Source organism: Pygoscelis adeliae, unplaced genomic scaffold (assembly GCF_000699105.1).
Source record: "Pygoscelis adeliae isolate BGI_AS28 unplaced genomic scaffold, ASM69910v1 Scaffold71, whole genome shotgun sequence".
NCBI lineage: Eukaryota > Metazoa > Chordata > Aves > Sphenisciformes > Spheniscidae > Pygoscelis > Pygoscelis adeliae.
This window is the reverse complement of record NW_008824356.1, coordinates 12,627,283-12,645,973: the sequence shown is the minus strand read 5'-3', so window position 1 is coordinate 12,645,973 and position 18,691 is coordinate 12,627,283. Positions and strand designations below refer to the sequence as shown.

Here is an 18,691-nt window from a genome sequence, read left to right as displayed (position 1 = left end):
CTTGGGAGCGCGGCAGAGGGGCTCGCCTGGCCAGCCAGCCCCGCGGCTGAGGGCGCTCTGTAAGCGCTGGTTCAGAAGGTGGTGTGCTCTTCTGCCCCGGCTCCTCCCTCATGGGCAGAGTACGAGCGTACGTCTGGCGCGCACCGGCGTACTCAGCGCAAGGCGTGTCGCTGCCGGTTCGAAGGAAGTTGACCGTACTTAAGAATAAAGTTACTTTCCGTGAGGTAACTCCGGGGAGAACCCGAAATAGGGACATGCCCATAAAAATGGTGCTGGCTTCTCATTGGCGGGTTCTCAGGTGTGTTCAGATTTGCTTCCAGCTATTGGCTGGTGGATGTTGGAGGCACGGCTGTAGAAATACTCGTCTTTGAAAAATACCTGTATGCTAACTTTGTGTGTGTGGTGGAGAAGGTTTGCTTTATGCAGAAAACGAGGGTTTCTTTTTTTTCCCCGCTAGCCTTGGATAACTTAAAAAGTGTTTTCTCATTTCCTGGCTTATTAAGCCAAATTTTAGTTTTAAAAGATATTTTTTGGAAGGTCATGAGTGAGATTATGGTTCAGTGTATCATTTTGACTGTCATGGTTGCTGTCTGGCAAGGTGTACTTTTATTAAATAAAAAGAACCCTATCTGGTGTATTGCCAAACTCTGAAATATGCACAACATTTATTAATTCTACTGGGAGATGTTTTGAACTATGCTTTTTGCTTGCCAGTTTCCACCACCCTTGAGTCTGCCCATCCTCTAGACACCACAGCAAGGGAAGACTCTAAGAGAGTTGTTTACCTAGGCTAAATTTCTTGTATATTTGGTCCAGTCAGTATGGTGAGTTTTTGAAGCTTTTAGCAACACAGGCTGGGGTTAGCTTCTTGTTCCAACCAGTTCTGCATTACCCCCTGATGGTATTGCAGCTGTTGATACTCAGTCTGCCAGTACGGAGATGTTCTAGCCAGGTTCAGGAGCCTTTCTGGTAACGACACTTGGTGCACGGAATAGTGGATGTAAAAAGATCCCAAATTATAGCTTCTAGGAAAAGAGGAGCTGCTCTGCCAGGCAGAGGTAAAGTAAAATTCTCTGGTAGTAAGACCTTGCATGTATTTTAAAACCCTGGGAATTCAGCCTTTGGTTTTGTTATGTGTAGTCTGTGTTACCACAGACCACCTGTCTGGAAGATCAAATTACACAGAGAAAGATGTTAAGACTGACTTTGGGATCTAGATTTCAGTTATTAACACTGTTTATGAGTTACATTTTGGTCTACTGGAAATTTTTTGTATGATAATTATTGACAAAACTTTAAGGAACAAAATTTGTTTGTTTTATGTTTTAGCCAATAATGTACTTTGTTTTTAAGGACGACATTTCAGTATAAGTTACAAAAATTAAGTATTAACTCAGAATCACATTTATGGTGGCATATATCAAATTTCACACGTTCAGCTTGTGAAAACTTGAGAACTTGATGGGCAACTTTGGTATCTCTCTGATAGATGACTCTCTTTCCTCAGAGCTGATATGAAGCCAAAGTCCATCATAATACAAAGATCACAGGGTATGTTGTATTTAACATGATATGCAAAACTGTGGTGTCTTTTTCAGTCATTTAGGACTGCTTCATAGTTTTATTGTAAAAGTTAAGGTAATAATGTAAATATGCTGGCCATGTTTCATTCCTCCGACCACCTCTGTCTCATACTCTTACAAACCTTCCTAAACCATTTATAAATATAAGTGCTGTCTGAAACTGAAGTATTGCTGTACACTCTTCCTATCCTGCTAGATTGCTGAGTTGCAGCAACCTCTAGAGTGCGAAGTAATTTTGTATATGGTTTCTTACAATTATGTTGTCAAGCTTAATTAGTTTTTGGTAGAAGATAAATTACAAATTTATCAGTAGCCGTACTGAACAGAGCAGTGGTAATAATTAACCCCACTCACGGTAGTAAGCATTATGCACAGCATTATTTACAGTCTGAACTATTCTATAAGTAAGACGATGCAGTGATTTTTGCTGAAAGCAGATTTTCAGGATTGTGAGAGGCAATAAAAGGCATTGCATAACTCTTAAAAATTGTCTCTGTAGACATGCACTGTAAATTTTTAATTTTTTATTTGCTTGGGAAGGTATAAAAAGAATGCCTTTGGATTGCTTCTACTGTTGTGCTCATGAATGTGGATGGTAGAGTAGAACAATAACAATTACATGCATGTGATCACAAAATAAGTCTTTTATATCTCTTAGTCTTTATGTTCTTTAAGAACGTAAATCTGGTCTGCAAAAATGATAAACATTTTAGACATCTGTCAAGAAAAAATAGCAAAAAAATGAAAAGGTAGAGTTTTAAAGTTTGGAATGCATTTTGATGTTTGAAATGTTTGTATCCAGCTAACTGATTCACTGGAGATTATTTACAAGGAGGTTTGGACTCCCATGTTGTGTAATAGAAAAAATGGTTCAGTTCTTTCCAGAGTATTAGGTCAGTTTGATTAAATTGTTCAGAAAATACTGTAGTTGGAGAATTCTAAACATTTCCCTGGAGTATCCACAGAGGCATATTGACTGTGCTACAGGGGTTGATTCTTGCAGTATGATTCTTCAGTGTTTTAAAAATGTGATTTGATCTCATCTGCTCAGGTAGAACCAAGCTACAGGCACAGTCAGGGGATTAATGTTTATGACTCCATTTCTCAAGGTGAGTTTTCCTTGGAGGTCTTAAAACAATAATTTAAAATATAAAAAATAAACCTTATTCTCCTTGTGCTTACTGTTGTAATCATATTGCACCAAGTTAGTGAGTGACTTCAGATCTGTAAGGGAATAACAGATACTTTCAGATAAAGTTAAGTCAAAATGACATCTTGGAAGTTAGTTTCTAATAGTTAATGGTGATAATAGGCATTATTTTGCTATATTTAAGGCAAATTTCCTATGGAAATGGATCTCATGCATGCTTGCTATGCATCTGTCTGTCAGCCTACTTACTCAATATCTCTCTCTTCCTCCTCAGGAGTTTTAACCCTTTCAGTCAAATTTGTTGTGGTGAGAGAGAGAAACGGCAAAAGTAGAGGAGGTCTGTGAAAATATACATTTGCTTAGAAAAGATAAATCTAGATAAGTGCCACTGCTGAGAGAGGGGCTGTAACATGAATTGAACTGTTACCAGGATAGATGGGCTTGGCGATGAGCATATGTACGTTAGCCAACTAATAAACATCTTCAGAGATCACAGTCTGACACAGCACAGGCTGCCTTTTGCCCAGCCAATAATTAAGGGATGTGGCAAAGTACTGTAGAAGTGTCTAGAGAAACCAGATAATTCCTGAAGCTATGGCAGCAGTGGGGAGTGTAAAGGATGGAGGACGCAACTCAGAAATCCAGGCTTCATCCTTTTGTGAGCTGCAGGATTAATTTGCTGGGAGGAGGAGGGGAATGAAAATTTTGCCAACTCACTCTTTTTATTTAAGAATGTGGTTCTGGTCTTAGAACAGCCTTTTAAACAGAGAAATGTAAAGATAACTGTTTTCCACTACTCTGCCAGTTCAGATGTAGCCTCTTTTGTTTAAAGTGTGTTTTGTGTCTCAGGGAAATTTATATGGTTAGTCAGCCCCATGTTTTATTGTGTCTTCTAAAACAGCTGGAGCTTTACTGCTTTCTTTGTTTTTCTTCTCTGTTCATTTTGTCAATGTGATCAATAATGCCATTGTAATAAGAAATGTATCAGTTGCTTTCTGTTTTTCAGTGTTTAAGACTGAAGCTCTTAGTGCTGATAAGGATCTGTATCTCCATTTGGGAGTTATTTGGCACTGTAGGCACATCAGGCTCAAGGTTATAAAATTTAGCATACTTGTTGTATGCAAATGTTTTTTTCCTAGTTTGGGCTGCTCTGTATCTAAAGTGTTTACACTGATGAATAATATTAAAAAATGCATTATTTGCATTAATCTTTGGAGGACCTGCTCTTCAAATCAATGAAAAGCCTGTTTTGATGCGTACAGCGTTTTAAAAGGCTTTAGATCAAGATCGTAGAAGTTAAACATCTTAGTCTTTTTTCCTAATGGTCTGAATATTGTAAGTCTTGAATTCTGAATTTTGTCATCAACAACTCCATATGACTGAAGGCAAATTATTTAACTTCATTCTGCCTTCAAGCATGTTTTTTAAAAAAAATGTAATCCAGTGTTTTATGCAGTGTCATGAGTATTAGTATTAATACATTTCAAGTGATTTTTGAACCATAATTCTTCATTCAAATCAATGCAGAACTATCTTACGATAAATTTATTTCTACCAAATAATAATACTAGTAAATTATTTATTACACATTACAAAGGGGAACAATAATTTATTAAAAAGAAGAGAAGCTCAAAGGCTACAGAGAATATCTTTGGTGCCTGAAGTATGTTATTGGAGATCGGGTCAAAGACAAATTAGATAGGTTTTGTATATCTTTGGAACAGATATAATAATTTTAAGGAGACCTGTCTGGCTAATAACTTACAGTTTTGTGTTGTTATGTGACACACCTTTACACCAGAGACTCTGCCAACCAGTAAATTTTTCTGTTTTGTTAGGTGGATCTGGGTAATACAACGCAAACCAAAACAAAGATGGATTTTTTTTTTTTTTTTAAGGGAATTAAATGTCTCCTTTAATTCTGTAAATAAATAAAAGGCTTTATGCACAGATTAGTTGCATTTACTGAAATCTGGAGTGCTCTGGACCATTGTACTTTCTCTGAATTTGTGTATGTTTATGGAAGACCAGAACATGACCAGTGGAAAAACATTGTAGGGTTGCAGTTTGCTCCTGCATTCCTTTACACCCCGTCTTCATTACCAAAATGAGCAGAAATAATTGAATGTAAAGAAGATAATAGTTTTTAAAATCAATATTGCATTTAATAAATATACCTCAAAAATCTCAGGTATAAAGCGGCACTCGGTATACTGCGTGACATATATTGAATTATTAACTCCAATTTGATTATGTAGTTATCAGGTGTATGAATTTATTTAACTCCTGTGTGTTTTAAATATGTAATGGTTGCAGAATTATCCGTGAGAAACATTTCGGTATTTCATGGAAAATACTAAATACAATTCTTCTAAGAAGTAATTCTGATTTTAGGTTGGTTCTTAATACATCTCTTCCAGGATCGAAATAAGAAATTAACTTATTGTTGCATAACACTTTATTCCCCAGCAGGGGGAATAATTATTTTGATAGGCGAGTGAAATGTTGCTTGCATATTACCCAGCATAAATCTTTCTCCTTTAAGCTCACCAAAGGTTTTGGAAGAATGCTTTGTGGTGGATTTACAGTTTTAGAATCATAGACACATACTTAAAATGAAGCTGTTTGTGCCAGGGTGGGTTAATTTAAATTAAATAGTAGATTTTTATCATATTTTAAATAGGCAAGTAAGGATCGCACTTTTAAGGTTTCAATTTTTATTCTAATTTTACATTAATATATTTTAAGTATTTTCCTGAAAGGAAAAAAAAAAAAAAAACACCCTTGTGTTGGTTTGCAGCAAAGTAGGGTAGTGTATTTGCCTTAGGTTTGGTGATTCTGGTTGCCAGGCAGAAGGTTACAATAATACGCATATATATTATACAGCTGAATTTTTATTTTTCAGTCTACATCCTATGTTTTGGTGAGCTGGGAAATGCTGCATGGCAGTGTTCTGCAGTGTATTGGTTGCGGCACTCATGGGAAGTGTGTTTTGGTCCTGATGGGGCCATGAATTATGGGCTGTCCTCTGCATAGAGGTGGAGGTTCAAGAGGAATCGGGGAAGGTGGCTCTCCCCACCGGGCCGTTGGTAGCAGGGGCACTCTCTTGGAAAATGCGAACTGGAGCTTTGCTTGATTGTACATACTTCTTGGTGAGTTTAACTTAGGTTAACAAACTGTTTTGCAGCCTGCTCCTTTTTAAATCCTTTTGTGGACAACAATTCAGGGATATGAGATGGAAGAAGGAATTTTGGTGTGAAGAGCTATTTTTGAAATAAATACTTCAGAAGGAGGAGAGATGTATGGCTTGGCAGACAATGAGTTCATGCTATTTAAGGATTAGAGGCCTGAAAGGTCAAAAGCACAAAGACAGGAGCGTGACAGGAAGAACACGGAGGCAAAAATGGTTGTAAAGAGCATGGAGAACAGGCAGGGAGACCAAGTTTGTTCCTTTTGTTGTTATCTCCTGTGGTCTGGCACTGGAGAGGCTGGTGTTAAATTCTGTGCTTATGTGAAATAACATTTGTTGTTTAATATGTTAGAAAACTTCACATACTTAAAAGAATTCTAGAAATGAAATCTCTATGAAAATTGTTAGAAGTTTCAATATCAGTAAAATTATGGCAAAAAATTCCACCTCCACATCCTGCCAGTATCTGATCTTACCCGATGACTGAAATGGCTGAGGTCTAGATGCAGAATACTTAATGCTGACTAATATATCAAAATTAGCACCAATTAGCCTTTTTTCACACTATTTAAAAGTGTAATGATTTTGGAGGTTAGAGAACTGAGAATCCAGTCTCACGTTTTGACCTTGTATAAAACACTTGAGTATACTTATCAGTAATGGGTATTCCTATCAATAAAATAATGTTAAAAATATTTTCCATACAGTGAGTAAAGTACATTTTTGTAAGTTTGTATAAGTTGTATTGCATTCATTAACTACACCTTTGAAGTAATTATGTCCTTCTGTAATTTTTTCAATTTTACTCTTTAAAGTCAAATATGTAAATATCTATATTGTATATTGTACATTATAATTATAATAAAAATATATGAAGATATAAGTTCTTATATAATTATGCATATATAACATACTTATATATAACTATATAAAGTTAGAAATTTTACATGGTAAAAATATTGGACAGATTTGGGTTTTTTAAAGTATATAGCAGTGTATAAAACATGTTATCTGCTTTCAGTATGAACTTTGAAGTGTTATTATATAGTGGGGTTTTTAAAGCTTAGATTGATTCCAGCTCCAGAAGATTCCAACCCCTAAATATTTTACCTCATTAAAACACAGTGTTCTGCTAAATGGAAATTTCATGGACTGCCTTCTGATATGCTCAATTATTACACATGACTTAGTGACATTTGTGGAATTTAGCTGTCTGCTGACTAGATTAACTCCCAACTTTAAAAAATACAGCAAGCTAATTTGTATTGATCTCACACTTTTCTTTACTTGCAGAATTGGACTGGCTTAGTAACCCAAGCTTCTCTACGGAAGATGCACTGTTACTGCATCAGCGCACTACAGAAGTTGCAAATCTCATCCCTGAAAAATCACCACTAATAAGGTAGAATATACTTCAATATCTTTGAAAATAGCCTTTCTTATGTCCTGCTTATCTTTTGTTATGTGAGACCAAAATCAGGAGCTTTTAGGTTCATTCCACTGTTCAGTATTTAAGAAGGCCTGAATTGAATCATATATAAAGGTATGAATAATGCTTCTATGTCCTTTAACTTAAAATAATGAGAAATTACACTTACGCAATTACATTCCCATTTTCTTTTTCTCACAGCTGCATTTAAATCATTGTTATTTTGGAATGGAAAGGGAACTGAGTGATCATGATTCTTCATTAACTTCTGAATGTCTTAAGTGACCCTTGAAATAATGTAAAGATTAAGCGTCATCTTTGTGATTTCTCTGTGAAAACCAGTTCAATCAGCTATTTCACAGTCGAGTTTTTTATTTCTAAAAACTACTTGAAGATGTGAATTAATGAAATATTACATGTATCAAGTTGTGCGGCTGTAGAACATGATCACTGAAGTGGGTGATTATATTCTTTTACAAAAATGAGCTTTAAGCAGCCACATTTGCTGAAGAACTAGTTTTAATACCTTCACTAGAATAGTTGCTATATACTTGGCATATCTACACTAGAACTAACACTTAATAATTAATGGAATCAAGTTGCAGTTGCCAAGTTCAAAAACTTAGTCACTTTTAATTTGATACAAGCTCCTATGTTTACGATGACTGTTGGTGGTCATGATAGAGGATGTCTTTATAATAAAAATCACAGCTGAATACATCTTTTTGTATACTTATTCTTACATTTACATGTATTGTGTGATTGAAATGCAGTCACTGTTCTGTTCATCAGTCATATATTCTGCTTATATTTCTTCAAATCTTTTCAGGACTTTAATGTCATAAAACTGAGGAATTTACAAATTACCGTTCAGATAGAATGACATAGTAAACCCACCATATTTCATTAATCTTTGAAAAAGAATTTGTCAAAAAATAGTTTACTGAGAAATGTTTGATCTTTTTGCTCATTACTAGGGTACATTCTCAGTTCAATAAAAACTAATTATTCCAACACAGTTGGTGGTTTTGGGGGGTTTTTGGTTTGGGGGAGTGTGTATATGTGTGTTTGATTTAAAGGCCTGATAACGCTTCTCCCATAGCTTCTTTTGTTTTAGTGCTCTTAAATAAATTGTGTAAGATTATTTTCTGAGGTGCCTTGCTTCTGAAACGCTGAATTTTCTTTTATTGACATATTAGGAATACTGAGACTTGTCACTCTTCTTTTATTGAGAGATTCCAGAAAACCTGTTTAAAAAGAGCTTGTGCTTTAATTAAGGATTAGAGGAGACCTCCATTATTTCGGTTAATCATTAAGTATGGGAGTGTATGTAGTATGTACAATCATATACGTGTGTTTTGTCAAAACTGTCTGTCCTTTATGTGATTTCTCAGTAAGTCAGTTGTCTGTTGCATGTAGTGTTTGTTATTACATTATATTATATGATAACATTAATTCAGTAGTCATCAAAAATTGTTCTTTGAGAGGTGAGATTTGAATTTCTAATCTGGAAGTGATTTTAAAAGTATGTTTTTAATATTTCTTGTGTAAATCATAAAGAAACAAGGAAAAAAGTGCAGACTTTTTTCTTTTGCGGTCACCCTAAAAGATTTCTCCTCCTTTTAGCTTGACCTAAGTTGTCTTAGCAAAGTTAGGAAATTTTATCAGCTCAGTCATCTTCTTTAATTTGGCAATGATAACAAATGGATATTTATACAGATCACACATCAAAATGCCTTTGACAATTAAAACTCTAAGACTGGTTGTCAGTAATTCCAGCAGCTGAAAAAATAAAGATAGTTTTATTTAATGCAAATTTAAATCACTTTGTATATGTTGCTGCTAACCGTCTTCTCCAAAAATACAGGGAGAATAAAGGTAAAGGGTAAAATGATTCTAAACTTTCTTATGGTGATATTTCTTTACAGTTTTACTACTTATATATATAGATGTATATAGATAGATATACACTTGTTTCCAAGCAGGACTACTTCAAGATCAGAGTTGTCAGGGGAAAGTGATACAGATAAGAGTCTGAAACAGTCAAGTAAGAAAAGGAAAAAGAAAAAGAAAAAGCATCACCACTATAAGAAGACAAAAAAGAAAACCAAAGGGGACTCCAGTAGCAGCGAATCAGACCTGGACACTAAGCACGTCAAGGACAAAGCCACAAGAAGTAGCAGAAATCATGAAAAGGAAGCAGCAGCGAAGTATGTATTTATTAATACTATGCAAGATGTAAATTCATTGTGTTCTTGTACTTGTCTCTTCAACTTTATGAATTAAATTCTTGCCACTGGTGGGTAATTTTTTCTAAGCTGTATGTGACTAAACCTGCATTCAAAGCAATGAGAATAGAATTAGAAACACTTGTTTAATCATATCTGAAAAACTGTGACTAAAATATTCTGTGAAGTACTGTTCTGCAGAACAAAGCGTGGTATGGCGGTAATGAAATGTATTTTTAAAGACATGTAGAGGCTTATATTGAGTTTTTGTAAGCATCTTGTTTCCTTTCATGGATCTCTGATTTACTGGGAGAGTTTGGAGAAGGATTGCATTAAATGTTATTTTAATTAGTGCAAAAGTCTTAACATACAGCTGTGTTTGCCTTGTGATATAACTTCCTCCTCAGAGTTAACATTTCCTTTTTTTTCTTACTAAGACAAAGTTTGTTGTATGATTTAACATTTCATTTATTGCTCTATGCTGTGTGCTTCGTACTTCTTGCTCATGGTACATCTAGATGGGTATTTGAACAATTGAAATTGTTTTGCTAGATCTTTTTTGTTAATTTCAGAAACTCTGAAGTACTGTGCAATTAGTGGAGGTGTCATTTTTGTATGGAAAAAGCAAATAGGTATCTAGTGACTAGCATGATCTTTGAGCAGTAAAAGAGGTTCTGTGAACACACTGAGTATTCAGTTTTGGCATACCCTAGCTGTGCTTTTCTCAGTCTGTTGGTTTTTGATCACTTCATTCAAAGTGGCCCAATCTAACTGGCTGTGTAAGTCACCTTTCCCTGTTTCTCATCATGTTTCCTAGTTTGAGCAGCCATTTTACCTCTCTTTGATTCCCTAGTTCCTGTTTTTTCTTTAGAATTAGCAGCTCTGGCTCTAATTCACAGCACTGCAGCTGCTCCTGGGGACAGAGTGAGGATTTGGTGACACTGAGGAACTGTTGCTACAGCTGGGTGTAGTCCAGGCAGTCCTTGACTTCCAGATTTACTACTTTTCCCAAGGCAGATTTACCAGAAGTTGAGAGCTATGCTTGTGGACATGTGTCTGTGCCAAGGGCTCTTAACATTGTTTCCCTGTGGAAGAATGGCAGTGGTATGGGAGGAGTTGTCTGCTGCCTCTAGCTACCCTCACCACCTCCCATATGAAGACTGTTGTTGGCTGGTGGTGACAAAGGCTTACTTGGCTGTGAGGAAGCACAGTAAAAATTATTAGGATGCTAAGACTGTTCTGCTCTGCTCAGTCACTCTTGTCTTTGCTGGAAGGGTGTCCGGACTGGACGGAATGGACTTCTGTGCTGAACCTCGTTCATCAGCTGTTTGCTAGACTGGGCCAACCAGGCAGTGCTTTGCCCAAATGAAACGGTTGAAGTTCTTTCAGGGTGTCTTATTTTCACTTCTTTCCATAAATTGTTGATACTGAGAGAATATTGAGTTTTCGGGAGACTGTTTTTGAAACCTGAGTCACAAAATTGCTCTAAATGCAATAGGTCTTGTGAAATTTTAGAAAGCTTCTCAAGACTATAAAACTCATTTACTAAGTTACATATTTGTAGAATGAATTCAGATTGGAAGTTCAGTTTGGAGGCAGGTGGCAATTTCCACTTAAGTTAATTTGTATAACTGTAATCCATAAAGCACTTTGCACACTATTTTATCAAATCCATGGGTATAATTACAGCTAATCAACATAATCCTCTTACAGATTATCCTCTTTTAATAAGATGCTACAATTAAGAACGACAAAGGTGAATTTTAAAAGTAGTAATATATGGCTTTTAGATTATAGTTTACCAAGCAATTAATTGGTTAAATCTGGTGGTTACCTTTCATAATCCTAAATCCGATTTTTGGAACTGCAAGGAGGAGTGTTTGTATTTTGTTTTGACGGTCCTATTAGTGTATTTCTAGTTGGTTCTTTCCCAGCATGTGACTGACTTTGCAATGATGGATCATGTACCATGACTTTGAGTAAATTAAATTATTATGAACTACAGAAATGCAATGTTTCCTGGGTTTTGTAAATGCTGAATATATTCACCAATGTTTAGAATATATTTCTTCTCCTTTCTTCAGTCTAGATAAGAAAACATCAAATCCTACCAGCAATCGCTTTGTTTGGCTTGATGATATCCAGGCTTTCACAATAGAAACCTTCAGAATAGACAAGAAACCAGACCCTGCAAACTGGGCCTACAAATCCCTGTATCGAGGAGACATAGCAAGGTACAATATGATGGTTTCTATTGGTATTCAAACTACCACAGAGTCACTATCTCAAGACTCATTAACTTGAGTCTGGCTGTGAAATTTTTATGTAGAAGATGAGAAAATAAGATAACTGAATGGTTTATTTCAAAATTTGACTTTGCATTGGGCAGAAATATTTTAAAAGGCAAAAGATGCCATGAAATAATGGGAATAAAGTGCATGATTCTCATTTTTTCTAAAAGCATTCTCTGTGTAGTAGACTGCAGGCATGTGAACTTGTAAAACTGCCATCTGGAGGTGGTAGCATGGGGCAGATGCAAAAGCATGGTTTTGAGGTCAGAAATCCCGGATTCTGTTATAGATCATCTTTGGGCGAGTGCCCCTTTTGATCTCTGTTGTTCTGTTTCTGTGTCTGAAAGGGAAATGAAGGTACTGATTACTTCATATTAGATTTGGCAAGAGATTTACTTACTTGAGTAGTTTGATACCTTTGCAAAAAAAGGTACAGATACTTTCTTAGCAAACAGATTCTGTGTTAGATCACCCAGACACTGTACCAAAGGGTATCTGTCTTATGCATTGCTACATTTCAAATGACTATAGATGAAATTGCATATTCAACATCCTTGGTGGGTTACTGGTACTATGATGACCCTTCAGAACACTTCCCCATGTTAACAGGGAAGCCCATCTAAAGGAGCCTACACTGGGCTCATGCATTATGTATGTACACTTCTTGATGTTCTCAAGGAAAATTGTTTACTATATATAAAAAGTAATTATTCGTGGAGGAGGGAGGATTTATGGGGTTTATTTTTGTAGTGTATATACCTTTGCAGTAAAATTGCCTGGTTACAATCCATTCCAATTTTCTGCCACCTTTGGATTGTCAGCTATTGTTTGAGATGAAAAATGTTATTTTAGCATTGCACGTCATTATGTCTGCCACTGAAATGACATTCTTAGTAATATTTTAAGATGGTATTTTGCTTTCTTAATCCATAGGATTATTGTGGACGTTATGAACCTAGTCTCTCTTTCCTTTCCACGCCCCCCCACCCCTCACTTCTTGGCATATAAAATGGATAGAGGCTTAGGGATACAGAAAGATATTACCGGACTGAACTACTGGTGTCTGACTTTTCAGTTTAAAATAATCTAATCTAAATAGCCTTAAATAATGCTGTCTGTTTTTCTTTCTCCAGGTTTCTCTACATGGCTTAAAATGATAGGAGGAAAAAAACATTTTTCTTCTGCTTAGTATGACAGATATTGTTGAACTCAGAGGAAGCTTAATATGATAATAAAAGTTGTGATGGCACTGAAAAAATACATAAATTGAAGTCTTAAATAAGGAGAAAGTTACCAAGTTCTTACACTTTTGAAGGGCTATGCATACATTATTTGGGTCAATTTGAATTAAAGTACTTCTTCCATGCTTTCTTTCAAAAAGGAGGTATCTTTTCTAATGTGTATTTTAGATGATGTTTAATTGTATTTTTCCTTCTAAGATATAAAAGGAGAGGAGAGTCCTGTCTTGGCATAGATGCGAAGAAACAGTGTATAACTTGGGACGGTTCTGCATCAAAAAGGAAGCAATTACAGAGGCGACCTGAGCGCTACTTCACAAAGAACAATGTGAAGATGCTGAACACAGATGGGATTCCTGTTTGCAATAGAAGTTCTCCATCTGACCCAACTGCTTTTATACCAGTTTTCCAAATGGAAACTGATGATCATTCTGACACAGTGGAGGTAAATCCTCTTGGGATTTATGATCCATCCACTACAGTGTGGCTACAAGGAAAAGGGTGCAAGAGTACAGACCATGAGCCTGTAAATACGCAGCAAACAATTCAAGAGTCTGGGATAAAGATTAATTCCATTCTAATGACAAAAGTGGAAGAACATAACAAGAAAGTCAGAGAAAACCCGAGAGATATTAATGCTTGGATGGAATTTGTTTCTTTTCAGGTATGTGTTCTTACAGACCTGGTTGCTTATTATAAGTAATAAATACATGAACATTATATTGTAGTTTCATTTGTTTAGGGCTGTATATCTACTATTGCTGAAGAATGAGCTGTTAATTCGTCTTCACAAATGTCAGCATTCTTCTCGTGATTCTAGTGATGATTCTCCCTAATGTTGTAATGATTTTTCTTTTTGTTTTAAGGATGAATTAATGAGAGGACCTAGCCCTTATGCCAGTAAGGGAGAGCAGGAAGTAAGAAGAAAATCACTGAAGTTAATCTTAGAAAAGAAACTGGCTATTTTAGAGAGGGCGATTGAAAGCAATCCAAGTAATGTGGATCTGAAACTCGCCAGGCTGAAGCTTTGCACAGAATTCTGGGAACCACCAGCTTTGATCAAAGAATGGCAGAAGCTAATTTTCATACATCCCAATAATCCGGAGCTGTGGAAGAAATATCTCCTGTTCTGTCAAAGTCAGTTCACTACCTTTTCTGTTTCAAAAATCAATGGTCTCTATGGAAAATGTTTGACTACGTTGGCAGCTGTACAGGATGGCAGCATGGTATCACATCCTCTACTGCCTGGCACAGAAGAAGCTATGCTAGGTAAGGTTCTTCCTATTTCATGTTATGGTCAGAATGGTCTTCATAGGAGTTGACTACATTCTCTACATGAATAGACTTTCCTATATTACAGGAAGTTTTTATTCTCTTTAAAATGCCAGGCATTCTGATTTTTTAGCTGAGAATTAAAGCAGATATTCCAACCAAATATGGACATAGCAGATGCTTTTCTTCCCTAGGAGAGTTTGTGATATAACATCCAGTAAAGTCTAATGTGCTGAGCAGTTTACAGTACAAATGTCAAGGCTGGAGAATTGCAGCCAACAGCCAAGACATGTGCTTTTATCTTTGAAGAATGTTTGTTAAAAAAAAAAAAAAAGGTTGGCTTGTGAAAGAAACGATTATCTCTTGTTCAAAAGTTTTATAGTTAATTACTTTAATCCGGAAAAGAGAAGGGACACGGGAAGTCTGATGTTAAGTTTTCTTGAGCATCCCGGCTTGTAGATGGAGAATTCTAAACTGTAATACCATGTGACCATGCCTTTTGTATTTATTGTATGTATATATCTACCACTTATAATTTATTATATAATTAACCCTGGAAGGAAAATCAGTCAGATGGTTAGGATGCTGGACTGGATCCAGGGAAGAAACGAGTTCATGCTCAGGTCTGGCATGGGCTTTACATTTATTTGGAGCTAAATGACTTAACCTATCCCATTTCAGTTTTGCTTCTCTGCCTCCGGGGGTCGTTGTGCTTATTAATCTATGAATACACTGAGGAGGGGGAAATATTAGTGTCACCATGAATATGTTTGGTGGGTTTTTTTTTCCTTTTAAAATTTGTTTTAAATTTAGAGGAGACTATTATGAAGCAGTCCACATTTCTTCATGTGTAGCATAGTCCAAGGCACCTCTATTTTTATCCAAGTCCTGTAACTGCTGTTTGAGCAATGATGCTATCTGTTATGCAATATCCAGTCTGGACTTACAGACTGAGATGCTGGGTTACGAATTAGTTTCAGGTGTTCAGATCTCTTATGGTCTTTGGTTGATTCATCTTGGATCAAGCACTGGAAAAAGTGCTGTAGAGGAAAAATCCTGTGCTGGCAGGTGGATATTGTACTGCCTGGTAGTTTCTAATTGCTTCTACTGTCTCTGATTTCCAACACTTCAGTCACTTTGTACACTAACCACAATAAATGATTCTCAGGACAAATACTTTATTCAGCATCTATTTTTTCAAACAGGAACGTTTTTCTTTCATTTTGTTTCCCTGCACAGAATATATTTGACTCATTAGATACTGTTTGTCAACTGCTATGAGAAATTTGGTTTTTTTAAATGGAGTTCCTTTAATTAGTTAACTATATTAGATTGACATTTTTCAAAATACTTTGTTTGCTGGCAATGTATGTGGATAGGTTAAAATGAAAATGAACTCAACTTTATTTGTGTTTCTGTTCCACTCTTAATGTCGTCTTGTTCTGTATAAAGACTATAGTGATTTGTTTATGAACACTGTCGAGGGTTTTGGTTTTTGGTTTGGGTTGTTCCCCCGCCCCCCCTTTGGAATTCAAATGATAGGAGTGGAGAAATTTCCAGTGGGGAGACTTCTTGATCTGAGATTTTTTTTAGTGACTCAATTCTCTAATTCTTGGGCTGAATTTGAACTGTCAGTGTACTTATTAGAAAGATTACCAAATTGTTCGTTAAGATAAATATACAGAGTTTCACAAATTAATTATGAGGTGAGTAGCAGTGTAGATGGATGGTAGGCTTGTATCTTCAACCTTTGACCTTTGCTAATGACAAAATGTAAGAGCTAATTTTAAATAGTGGTGGACTGTGCCATCTAGTGTTCAATTCAGTATGCAGTACTATCCGCTTGGAAATAGCTGGGCGGTGGGGGGCTTTTTTTAAACATTAAATTTAAGAAAGCAGGTAAAAATTAATTTAAAATTATAGATCAGGTTTTAGTTAAATTTTGAGATTATTCATAATATTTTAAATTTACTAGGAACTGTTAATATAAAGCAGATGAAGGTAAGCATTCTCAAATTTTGCTGTGGAAAGGGAGTCCTATTTTTCAAATTATACCTACTGGTTGAGGAGAAACATCTTTATCTTTTAGGTCAGTTCAGCTGCAGAAGTGTCTTAGCATCGTGGGCTGAATTAAATATGTATTCATGCTGTTTTCAGCTTTTACCACAAAGAAAATGCTGATCTTTGCATTTCTTCAAATATCTTTTTCTTTTTTATCATGCAGAAAATCTTATGCTATAATTTATTTTTGGCTCCAGTTTGGCAGCAAGTTCTGATGAGATATTCTCTACATTCAGACTATTTTAATCAAAGTTCATCTGTTTGAAGCTGAGAAACTAGGAAAGGACAACTTTTTCAGTGTTGGTTGATCACAGTGCCTAAATGGGTTAAAATACTTTGGAAGATTCTACTATATACTTAAACATACTTTTTTTTGTTTAAATATCTTCAGAAATCTCAGTCTTTGTTACCAGAAACAATCGTTGACTTTGCAAGAAAATGGAATTAAATGCCTAGTTTGTATATTCTAGCTGAATTGAAATTTTTATGTACACACATCTGATGTAAATCTGAATACAGGTAAAAGGAGTAAATCATTTGCCACTTTTTAGTATTAAAAAATAAGATAATCATTAGAAGCAATTGAATCATCATAGAATCATAGAATCATTTGGGTTGGAAGGGACCTCTAAAGATCGTCTAGTCCAACCCCCCTGCCGTGGGCACGGACATCTTCAACTAGATCAGGTTGCTCACAGCCCCGTCCAACCTGACCTGGAATGTTTCCAGGGATGGGGCATCCACCACCTCTCTGGGCAACCTCTTCCAGTGCTTCACCACCCTCAGCCTAAACATTGATGCTAACCTATGTTGTTACATGTGTGTATCTAGACACTTAAATATTTTGATTGTTTAAAACCTTCTAAAGCAAATGCATTTAGTGAAGAAACAACAGTTTTTGAAGAACTGTTTTCAAAACTATCAATGAATTATTTAAGTCTTGATTTATGGGTTTTGGGGTTTTTTTGCAAGCCAATTAAGATTATGATTTAAAGCAATTTTTTTTTGAACAGCCACTGTTTTGTTAAGACTTGAGTGTAATTTGGAGTGATGGAATCTCTCTGAAATGTTCTTGAACTGCCTAGTAATAGAGGTGTTTATAATACCTGTTATTTCTCCAGCTCTTTCATTTAAGACTCTCATTGCAAATATATGAATAGAAGAACTGGGACTTTGCTTCGATCTTTAAGCTGAGACTTGAGGCTCAGTGTGTAGTAGGGATATGGCAGTGATTACAGAAATAATTTGTTGAAGAGCAAGGGATAGGACTCTTCTCTACTTTCAAGCAGTAATACTTTAACCAAAAGACAGGACTCCTCTTAGCTGAGTTCTTATGTAAAGGAAAAGAAAATGGGAATGACAGTTGGAATGAAAATGGTATATTACCAACATATTACCAATGTAACTATCTCATGCAAAAATGAGGCAAAAAGGATTTTTGTTGTAATCACTTACTGTGTGAATCACAATAATGCCCAGCATCTTCAAAGAGGGCTATGACCCACTCTGTCAGATGTTGGATAAACCGAAGCTGGGACCATTGTGTATAACTTTTATTCATCAACAAGGGCAGTGCATGTATGGCATGAATAAAAAGTCATCTCTTCGGTGCTCTTAAAGTGGGAGGTCTTAAAGTTAATTAAACTACAATGATTTTGACATGCATTTATGCTAGTTACTCCCTGTGTTTTGGATTTTGATGCTGTTCCAAACCAATTATGCTCTACAGCACTTCATGTATGTCTTTTGTATATTTGTGGGCTGTAATAAAATACTTGCAACAAAATCTATTTGAAATATTAAAACTTTATCTTCTTTACTTTACAGCTATATTTATTCAGCAGTGCCACTTTCTGAGACAGGCTGGCCATTCTGAGAAAGCAGTGTCTTTGTTTCAGGCTCTGATTGACTTCACCTTCTTTAAACCTGACAGTGTAACAGATCTACCAACAAGGGGACAGGTAGCAATTTCCATTTAAATGGGTGTATGTCCTTGTGCTTTACAGAGAATGCTGTAACAGAAAAATGTTGATGAATTTTTAAGGTCATAGGGAAATATTTTAAATCACAACTTACTTTGCCGTTCTTTGAGGTGATGCTTGCATTGGAAAAATGCTTGTGGGTCCTCTGGAACTACATGCCAAATGGCTGCTTCTGCTGTATACAATAGAAGTATGATAACCAGTCATTGCATGTCTTCTTTTTTACTAATTAAAGATGGAAAAAAATGAGCTGGCTGACCAATGCCT

At 35.9% G+C, this 18,691-nt stretch overlaps 1 protein-coding gene across 1 annotated transcript in view; it reads left to right on the top strand.

Annotated features, from left to right (window-relative positions):
• The window catches only part of NRDE2 (NRDE-2, necessary for RNA interference, domain containing), a 35,758-nt gene that overhangs the window by 419 nt on the left and 16,648 nt on the right, over positions 1–18,691 (top strand). Inside the window, exons 2-7 of the mRNA XM_009319441.1 lie at positions 7,217–7,325; positions 9,338–9,562; positions 11,665–11,814; positions 13,311–13,773; positions 13,976–14,378; positions 18,270–18,403. Coding sequence (XP_009317716.1) covers positions 7,217–7,325; positions 9,338–9,562; positions 11,665–11,814; positions 13,311–13,773; positions 13,976–14,378; positions 18,270–18,403 — 1,484 coding nt within the window. The remainder of the gene's footprint in view (positions 1–7,216; positions 7,326–9,337; positions 9,563–11,664; positions 11,815–13,310; positions 13,774–13,975; positions 14,379–18,269; positions 18,404–18,691) is intronic.